At 33.1% G+C, this 9,807-nt stretch overlaps 1 protein-coding gene across 1 annotated transcript; it reads left to right on the top strand.

Moving 5' to 3' along the window:
- Positions 1–1,071: 1,071 nt before the first annotated feature.
- LOC143572786 (F-box protein At2g41170-like) lies at positions 1,072–4,610 on the top strand. The gene is made up of 5 exons (XM_077057843.1): positions 1,072–1,732; positions 2,000–2,079; positions 3,052–3,224; positions 3,350–3,424; positions 4,231–4,610. Exons 1-5 carry the CDS (start codon positions 1,109–1,111, stop codon positions 4,395–4,397), a joined length of 1,119 nt encoding a protein of 372 aa, XP_076913958.1. The 5' UTR covers positions 1,072–1,108; the 3' UTR covers positions 4,398–4,610.
- Positions 4,611–9,807: the final 5,197 nt, after the last annotated feature.

Genomic DNA, 9,807 nt, shown 5'->3' on the forward strand with positions numbered 1-9,807 from the left:
TTACAGAGTTCTAAAGTCCCTTATACAATCATATAAACACGCTTCAAATCCTCTCTATCATCTCGATGCCACTATATCTAAATCTAACGTCTTTTATGCTATCTCTATATGCTTTCACCATCTTCACAACCAAAATCGCCAACCCAACTGCATCTCGGAAAACAAATTGTACATCGCATGTCATTTTTCGCTTCTGTCACATCAATTCATTTCAGATACCACCAAATCTTAAGTATCTTTCTCATCTCTTTCATAACTTTTATTTATCTGAAAAAAATACATTTCACTTTTATCCTAACAAAAAAAATAGTAATTTTTGAACTTTCACTTAACAATCTTTTTGTATTTTAATCATGGCACATTATATCATAAATTCATAATTTAGTTTTTAAACCATATCAATCAACACTTATTATGTGTTATCCCTTTTACATATTTTAAATATTTTATCATGAGAAGTTGGTCTACTGGTAAAAGGTCTGTCTTTTTAAAGTGGAGTCATAGATTTGATTTTCACATGGGCCAGCTCGAATGCCATCAGGATGAAGGGACTAATTAGGGCTATAACTACATGTTCGAATCCGACAAGGGGCGAGGGTTTACGGATTTTATCTGGTTCCCGCGTATCAAGGGGTGCGTTCTCACGGCGGTCGAGAAGCCAACCTTGGACATAAACCTGAATTAAATGGTAGGTTTACACGTGAGATTCTCTGTCATTAAAAAACGGATAATTAAATTTAATCCCAGGCTCCAACCCGACAGGAGGCGAGGGTTTACGGATACCATTCGATTCCCACACATCAGGAGGTACGTTTTACTGCGATAAAATAGTCGACCTTAAACAAAATCCTGAAATTACAAGAATACACGTGAGACTCTCAAGTGCTAAAACAAAAAAAACATATTTAAGTTTTTTTATTTTTTTATTAAATAAATAAATATGACGTGTCACTTTCTTGTTATGTTGTATGAAAACTGATGATCTGTCTTCTGCCGTGTGACACTGAGTGTATGTATAATTGTATATAAATGTCTCAACTATATATCACACAACATAACTTCATTAACATTAACTCTCTCTCTTTCTCTCTCTTAACTAAAACTTAAAATGCTTTTCTTTCTGCTTTCCTGTTTCTCTTTCATAATTCTCTCCAAGTTTTCTTTATTCAACACACTCCCATATTATTATCCTGACATGGGTTCTCTCTCATTCCAATCTTTCTTTAATAATAACATGTTAACAACAAGCATCATCTCCCTCACTTTATGTGATCTTCAACCATCCAAGAATGATGTCATCACTACAAAGATTGAAGCTTTAACCAAAAATAATAATCTTTGCTTGTTGGATTTGCCAGATTTGCCCCTGGAGTGCATTCTTGAGAAGCTTTCACCTGCTGGGCTGGCCAGCATGTCAGGGGTATGCAGGTCTTTTAGGGTCATGTGCACTCAAGATCATTTGTGGGAAAGACATTTGAAGCAGAAATGGGGTAAGTTCTTGATGGGTGGTGTTATGTTTCAAGAATGGAAGAAGTGCATTGATAATAAAAAGAAGGAAACTTTAATGGATGCTTCAGATGGGAAAGGGTATTTTGGTCTTTTCACTTGGTGGAAGAAAAATGTGATTTTGGACAAAACCAGTATTTGTTTGCCTGTTGATTCAGTCATGTCTTGGTATCTTTCTCTTGAAAGTGGAGAGTTTTCATTTCCTGCTCAAGTTTATAATAGAGAGGTAATTTCCCATAATTTTGAGATATTTTGACTTTTTAAAGTCAAAATATAATGATTTTAAAATAAAAAATTGAGCTAAATCTTGTGGTAAATTTTGATGAAATTTTTGTTGTAATTATGTAAGTTATAGCAAACTTTGTCCCAGTTCACATTTTCTTCTTAAAAGTTACTAAACTGATATCCATTTTTTAATTCAAAACTTAAGAGGTTGACCAGATAAAATCAACATGTTCTATGATCTAATACTCATATGATGTTTCACATGCAGAATGGAAATATTGGGTTTTTACTGTCTTGTTATGATGCAAAAGTTAGCTATGATTCTCACACAGACAGCTTCAAGGCCAGGTAAAAAAAATGTTCAAATTTTGTTCATTCCCAGTTATATTTTGCAAAAATGTTTAAACTTTTGCTCATTCCCAGTTATCTTTTGCAACAAAAATATTAAAAGTTTTGCTCATTCCCAGTTATATTTTGCAGAATTTTTTTAGTTTTCTTCATTTCCAACTATATTTTGGAAAAAAGATTCAATATTTCTTCATTCCCAGTTATATTTTGCAATCTAAAATTTCTTCATTCCCAGTAATTTAAAAAAAAAATTTAACTTTTATTTATTCCCAGTGCTTTTTTGAAAAATATCTGAACTTTTTTTTTTTTTTGAATGTTTAAGCTTTCCTTCTACTATTTACATTAAACCGCCATTGCCAGGGATCGAACCCTGGACCTCTCACCCAAAGGCCAAAGCCTTTACCATCCCACCAAAGATCATCATCGTACTCAGTATATCCCACCAATAGCAATGCTATGGTAAGGTCTGAGGAGGGTAAGGTGTAGACAGCCTTACCTCTATCCCATAGGGATAGAGAGGCTGCTTCCGGTGATACCCCCGGCTCGATAGTAGTTTTGCATCCCACCAAAGATGTGTATGAAAAATATCTGAACTTGTCCTCATTCAAAGTATTTTTTTTTTTTGAAAAAAAATTAAACTCTATTCATTCCCAGTAATTTTTTTGAAAAATATTTAAACTTTTCTTCATTCCCAGTAATTTTTCAAAAAATATTAAACTTTTCTTCATTCCCAGTAATGTTTTTGAAAAAGATTTAAACTTTTCTTCATTCCCAGTAATATTTTGCCAAAAGATTAAAACTTTTCTTCATTCCCAGTTATATTTTGCAAAAAAGATTCAAAATTTCTTCTTTCCCAATTATCTTTGCAAAATTCAACTCCAATTTTATGCAAAAAAATAAAATAAAAAATAAATAAAAATAAAAAGTTTCTTGATTTTTAATAAAATTTATTGATTTTGGGAATTGGTATAGGTATGCATCATTGGGGAGGCCAACAACTGAGGAAAGTATTAAATGGGAAAGGCTAAGATCACCAGCAGTGAATACATTACCATATGATCTTCATGTGTCTGATTGTTTGACTGATTTACAACCAGGAGACCACTTTGAGATTCAATGGAGGAAATCTAAAGAGTTTCCCTATGGTGGGTCTTTTTCTTTTTTTTTTAACTGTTGATGATATATACATTAATGTGTATTTAACTATTTATTATGCATCAGATGGTTGTACCTTGGGCTTAACTGTTAGTACTTTCCTGATTTATTTCAGGTTGGTGGTTTGGTGTTGTTGGCCACTTGGAATCATGTGATGGAAACAAACTTTATTGCCAATGTCATCATAGTGGTAAGTAGTTTTAGTTCCACAATTTTCTTGAAATATTTTTATTCACTTTTTGTGATTTTAGATAATAAGCATAATTTGTTATTTGGTTATGATAAATAGTTTATTAAAATAATGGGTTCTTGTTGGCCTGAATCTTGGGTAAAACAAGAAAGGTAGAACAAGTGTCTTTGAAAGTTGACCAGTTTCATTTGACTTTGTAAACATATTAACCTCTAAGTTATATCTTTTTGGTAAGTTTTAGGTCACCTAAATAGATAAGAATTCTATCATCCAAACATTAGTTTCTCACATAGGGGTGTTAAACGGGTCGGGTCATGTTTTTGGGTTGACGGGTTGAACACAAGCACGGATATAAACAGGTTGACACGAACACAACCCGTTTAGCTCGTTTTTTTGTTCTTTTGAATACAACTACTAAGTAAAATAGTTATAACATAATATATTGTATGAAACAATACGTTATAAACTTGATGTCGTTTTCTCTTTTAACATCTAAAGTTTGGAATAAAATACCAAAAAAACACACATCCAAATTATTATTTTTTTCAAAATTAAATGGGTTAACATGAACCTGATCCATTTAGCTTTTTCTCTTCTTTTTTTTAATGAATACTCACAAGGATATGTATAAAACATTTACTTAAACCCGTACCCGCTTAGGTTTGAAATAAAAGTCCCAACAGTTTTAAGTTGCTACATAAAAATGCATTCTAAATTCTTTTTAAAAATAAACAGGCCAACTTAAACCCGTACCCGCTTATTATACGTATCTCTTTTTGTAAATATTGTCATTTTCTTGGAAACAGACTCGGTCATATTGGAGTTCAGGCAGTACAATTTGGGGTCAAGATGGAGGCAAGTTACGATTGACCGAAAAGACCATAGAGAAGTAGGCAACGAAGTAGATGGGTTTTATGCAGGAATCAGGAAACTTTACGACGACAAAGAGATAACAACGTGGAAAAGCCTTTGACCGTCTTAGCGATTGGAGTAACGTGTAGATAGAAGGTATAGATAGAAAATTTGGAGGTTGTTAGAGATGATTTGGTATCTCTTTTTGTTAAGATGTTATGTAACTTGTAAAAAGATGGTCCATAGGGCTATGGTTAAGATTAGTTAGGGTATAACTTTATAAGATGTAATGTATGTATTATGTCATATATAATATCTATCGCGATCGTGTTAACTTTTGCAGATTTTTAACTAAGGGTATTGTTTACTTAAACACTAACACAAACAAGATGTAACCCGACACATTTCATAGATAGAAATTCGTCAAAATATAATATAATGAGTTTCAATAACAGGAATAAGCGACATAACATGTTTAGCATGATTAAATTTAAACATGCATTACATGTTTAACAAGCTTATTGACACACGTGTCTCAGTTAATACATAATAAAGTCATAAGGCTATGTGTAGTAGAGGGGTTACAAATTGGAACGGATTGCAACATGTGGCGCTCAGACAACAAAAGGTAAGTTTTTATTTTTAGGGTGTAGACGTGTAGTGGTATTGTTGCCCAATACCCACACACACACACACCATCGCCCCGTTTGTCACCTGGGGGGGGGGGAGTGTGCCAAGCAAAAATCGCTCATATATATTCGTCGCCCACTATACATTGCCTAGCTAACAAGATAGTAATCAAGTACAATCCATAACATCCTTAAACTATGTTTGCTAGTTAGATGAGAGAATTTAATTTAAATAAATTTAATTGCTCATAAAAATATGATTCTACATAGATTTGTTAAGCAGATCTTAGACGAGTTGAATTCATTTAGAAACATTTTAATCGTTCCATTTCCATTAGCGTGTTACATGTTTATAGCCGAAACTCAGTTAACTTAAATCCTATACAACTTCGTGTTGAGACAAGTTATGGTAACGAGCCGTGCCGTCACTGCCACAAATGTTAGTGATGCATATCAAACGTGTTCTTGTTTGACAAACAATGGGAAACAAATCTCAAGAAAAGATTATCAAAATCGTTGAATATGCATCTCACATGAACCATCCGTATAATTTGTTTTAAATTTTATTTGACATTTTGTTTGCTGAAGTTTGTACTTTGTAGTGGTTGACTGACTTGACAGCATGTAACGACCCATAGAGAGGCTTCAAGATTATAATCTTGATCAAGATATTATTATATATTCAGTTTTCACCATTATCACAAATTTAGACCAATCCATTAATGTTGTCCAGATACTTGACACATCACCAAGACCTTTGTGACCAAAAATGATGTATGCCCACACTATGTTATCACTTTACCTCAACCAACTAAAGGACATGCATGTATATGTATGTGATTTCAGTGTCCACTTTATCATGTTTCTTTTGTGGGAAGCATATTTATAGTCTCTATGACCATCTTATAAACTTGTCAAGCCCTTTAGATTTTTGACACACAAAAAGTTTAAATCAATGTTTTTTGACATCCACCTATGAATTTGTCTCCACTCTTTTCAACTTTACAAGAGAATAAAGATACATCACACTCTGGAAAAATAGTTGCCAATTGTCTAAACTAAAGAGTAGCCGACACGTGTTTTAGACCCAGTGACAAGTAACATAGCTAGGGATGACGAACGGTTGGGTATGGGACGAGTTTCAGTAATACGAACCAATACATAAGTTCAGTGCTTAGATCCACCGGTAGTTTCATTGCTATTGCAATAAGTGTGATTGTAGCAGCATTAAGTGTGAAAAATCTATTTGGAAACCATAGCTTCCATTGCCACAGTGCTGGAATGGTATCAGCTGCCATTGCAAGTATGCATATCAAAGATGCTGCAGCAGTATACAAGCCCACCCATGGCATCATAACTTTTGCTGCAGTTGGGTGTTCGTCATAATTATAATATGCATCCATTATGCTAGGATAGGGAAAAAGTGAAGTTTGTGCTTAATTTAGTAGAGCAAGATGCAACATGCTTGTTATATATATAGATATTTAAACAAGTTCAAAGATATTGTATTTGCTTACAAGTTGAGAATTTTGCTTTCGTGTTCTCTCAAGTGACTAAGCTTTACCCTACTATTTTGAAGTTTCTTATAAATTTGTCTGCCATTAATAACTTTTTATGCAATAAAGTAAGTTGCTATTTTTTTCCCAAGTGGTGTAGGTCCTATATTACACTCATTCCAATATGATTTTCTTTCTTCTTTTTAAATTATTTTTTTACGAATAACCCCTTACTAGGGTGGCTTGTTATCGGTATCAAAAATATTGATGCTGAAAATCATCAAAAATTAAGTACTGGTACTGAGAATGCTTGGTATGATACCAAGGCCAGTAAAAAAAATACGTAAAATATTAGTACCGAAGCATTCCCAAAACCACAAAAAAATGGGTACCGAATTAATTCCAGGTACCATTTAGTCATCCATATCCTTTGTTTATGGTTTATCTTTATTTATATTTTTTGTTTAGTTTAATTATTTTCCTTTATTTGAATAAGTATTCTTATCATATTTTTATAGGTTTGACAAAAAAAGGTATTAACGTTTTCTTTTGAACTGTAACTTTCTATTACCAAAGACAATCCCCTCCTAACGAGAAGCTAGCAAGGGACGGAAACAATGCAAAACATAAACAATTATAAAGCCAAACATTTCCACCTAGACCAATCCAAATCCGCATTTTTCGACCTATTTTTTTATCCATAAATAACTTAGCGCTCTGATGTTGCTGAGAATGTCATTTATCCTAATGGGCTCATTTTCAAAAGTCGCCTTGTTCCGAGCTTTCCTAATACACCAACAAGCCACCATTATAATTGACCACACCATTTGCCTCTTATTCTCCTTCTTCAGTACCTATAGGGCATGGCTACAAGTTTATTGAATCGAGGACACGTCTAACGGCGGAATATTGCACCAAGAACTGATGCTACTCCACACCACCGATGTAACATAACAACAAGTTAATAAATTGCCAACAGACTCATCCGACATTAAACAACATATGCAAACATTCGGCCCCACAATAGCATTCCTTTTTATCAAGTTAATTATCGCTCGTTGGCAGGCGATTGAGTAAAGCCCGCCACACTACCATATTAACCTTCATAGGAACCCATCTATTCCAATTCAAAATAGGTCTTTAGGAGGGGAAACCGTCTTGTATAACAACTTTTTCATAGAAGCAACCGTAAAGCAGTCCGCTTCATCACCTTCCCAAACCCAAGTGTCTTCATTTCCATTAAGTCTTACATAGTACAATCTTTCAAGTAATTCCATCAACTCCATAACCACAACACCATATGTAGGCTGTGATTTCCAGCACAATTTTAAGGAGACCACTCCATCCTTGACCACGCAACGATAAAAAAGAAGTTGGATAACTAACCATTTTAACTAACCAACTTAATTATTTTGTTACAAGAGATATTTTTTATACTTTTTAATTTAATTTATTTATTTTCGTTTCTTTGAAGAAGTTATACAACTAAGAAGTTCCCACCCGACCAATAAGTTACAATTAACAACCTACTATACATTCAATAACAGATTTTATGTCAATAACATAATTCAAGAGAGCATGGTTCTACACATCATGCAGCCAATGTAAAAGAAGGGCTTTCAAAACCGAGTTTGATCAGACATCGTAGTTGCCCCACGTAACGCGCAGGGCTAGTTACCTAGTTTAGTTTATAATGGGTTTCTAGGTATTATTTTTCACTCTTCACCAAATATAAGTCTGCCAGAAATCGTACCAGGAGCCCCTCGTATTTGTAAAAAGGGGATATACCGGTTGGTAATTGCACTTGAATAAATCTAAACTAGGGAACACTCTTCTCAACCTTAAGATTATTTCCTCATCCTTTTGGCACATCCTCAATCACTTACACCACATCATTTATGCAATGGAAAAAAAGGCTCTGTCTATTGAGATACCCCATTTTTCTATTTAGACACTAATATGGGTCATATTGATCAACATGAGGCATATTAGCCTATGTGTGTATGTACTTTTATGTCTGATTTGGGGCATAATATGCTCCATATTGGGCAATATGGAGCATATTGGGGGTGTCAAAATAGATGTTTGGGTATGCCAATATCACACGGAAAAAAACCCCTCCAAAAGATAATCAAAAAAATAATTTAAAAAAATTATAAAACGAAAAAATAAAAAAAGTAAAAAACACCAAAATGTTTATCTAGCATCCCTCATTCCAAAAAAAAAATCTCGGTTTAGCCTTCAAAAATATATCTATACATTTTGTTTCCGGATGGCTTTCCACCATCACGTGTACAAGAAAAGCCCCCGTCTAAAAAAACCTAACCCACAACTCGGAAAACCTACCCCCCCCCCCCGCCCCACCACAAAAAAAAACTTATCTCTAAATGTTAAACTAAACTCGAAGGCTAAACCGAGATTTTTTTATTAATTTTTTTGGAACGAGGAATGCTAGATAAACATTTTGGTTTTTTTTATTTTTTTCGTTTTTTTGGTTTTATAAATTTTTTAATTATTATTTTTTTAAGAGATTTTTTTCTCTTACAAATATGATGTGATGTAGGTGATTGAGAGTGTACCATAAGAATGTGGGGAATGATTTAAGGGTTGGGAATGGTATTCCCCACTTTTTTGGAGTTTTCTTTTTAATCTTTCTCTCTCTCTCTATATATATATATATAGGGTTGATATCATTTAAGAACTCTAAAAAAATTAAGAACTCTTAGGAACCCTTAACAAACAAACATTTTTTTTAATTTTTTTATATATTAACATTATTTAAAAGTAGTTTTATCATATTTCATATAAAAAATTTTGATTACATATATTAATTACAAGTTTACATATATGTAAAATTTATGTAGTAACAAATTTACATAGGTGTAAAACAAAACATAGATATGTATAAAAACTAATTTTTAAAATTATAATCGTAAATATAGATATAAAAAAATGATAAAACTACTCTCAAAGAACATTAACATACAAAAAAATTTATAAAAAACGTTAGTTTTCAAGGGTTCCTTTAAGTTGTTAAATAATTTAACAGTTCTGTATTGATACTCATCCTATATATATGTATATAAAAGTTATGATGTTATCCGCCGGATTCTATATCCGATCGATCGCTCCTACCAGTTCAACAGTAAGACGGCTAGTTCGATTTCGGGTCTGGTTGAGAAAACATCAATTTTAAGAAAGTGAGGTGGTGGTTGTCACAAATAAACTATTTAGGTTTGCTATTAGAGATGTCAATTTGTCTATTATTAGTCGGTAGACTAGTCTATTTGAAAACAGTGTTTCTCCGTCAAAGGTTTCCTAACATGTGGTTGAAAGTTCACGGAAAACATCATTGTGCTAAGCTTGACTTAAAGTAAACGGTTGTCATATCATGAAGACCCATCAA

This window comes from Bidens hawaiensis, unplaced genomic scaffold, assembly GCF_021521415.1.
Source record: "Bidens hawaiensis isolate Kalapana, Puna unplaced genomic scaffold, B.hawaiensis_p1.1 tig00026011_1, whole genome shotgun sequence".
Taxonomy (NCBI): domain Eukaryota; kingdom Viridiplantae; phylum Streptophyta; class Magnoliopsida; order Asterales; family Asteraceae; genus Bidens; species Bidens hawaiensis.

Excerpts from the sequence above, each read along its gene's own strand:
- LOC143572786 (XM_077057843.1), top strand. The coding sequence starts at position 1,109 with ATGCTTTTCTTTCTGCTTTCCTGTTTCTCTTTCATAATTCTCTCCAAG. Across the intron at positions 2,080-3,051 it reads ACAGACAGCTTCAAGGCCAG|GTATGCATCATTGGGGAGGC; the intron begins GTAAAAAAAATG and ends GAATTGGTATAG. Across the intron at positions 3,225-3,349 it reads ATCTAAAGAGTTTCCCTATG|GTTGGTGGTTTGGTGTTGTT; the intron begins GTGGGTCTTTTT and ends GATTTATTTCAG.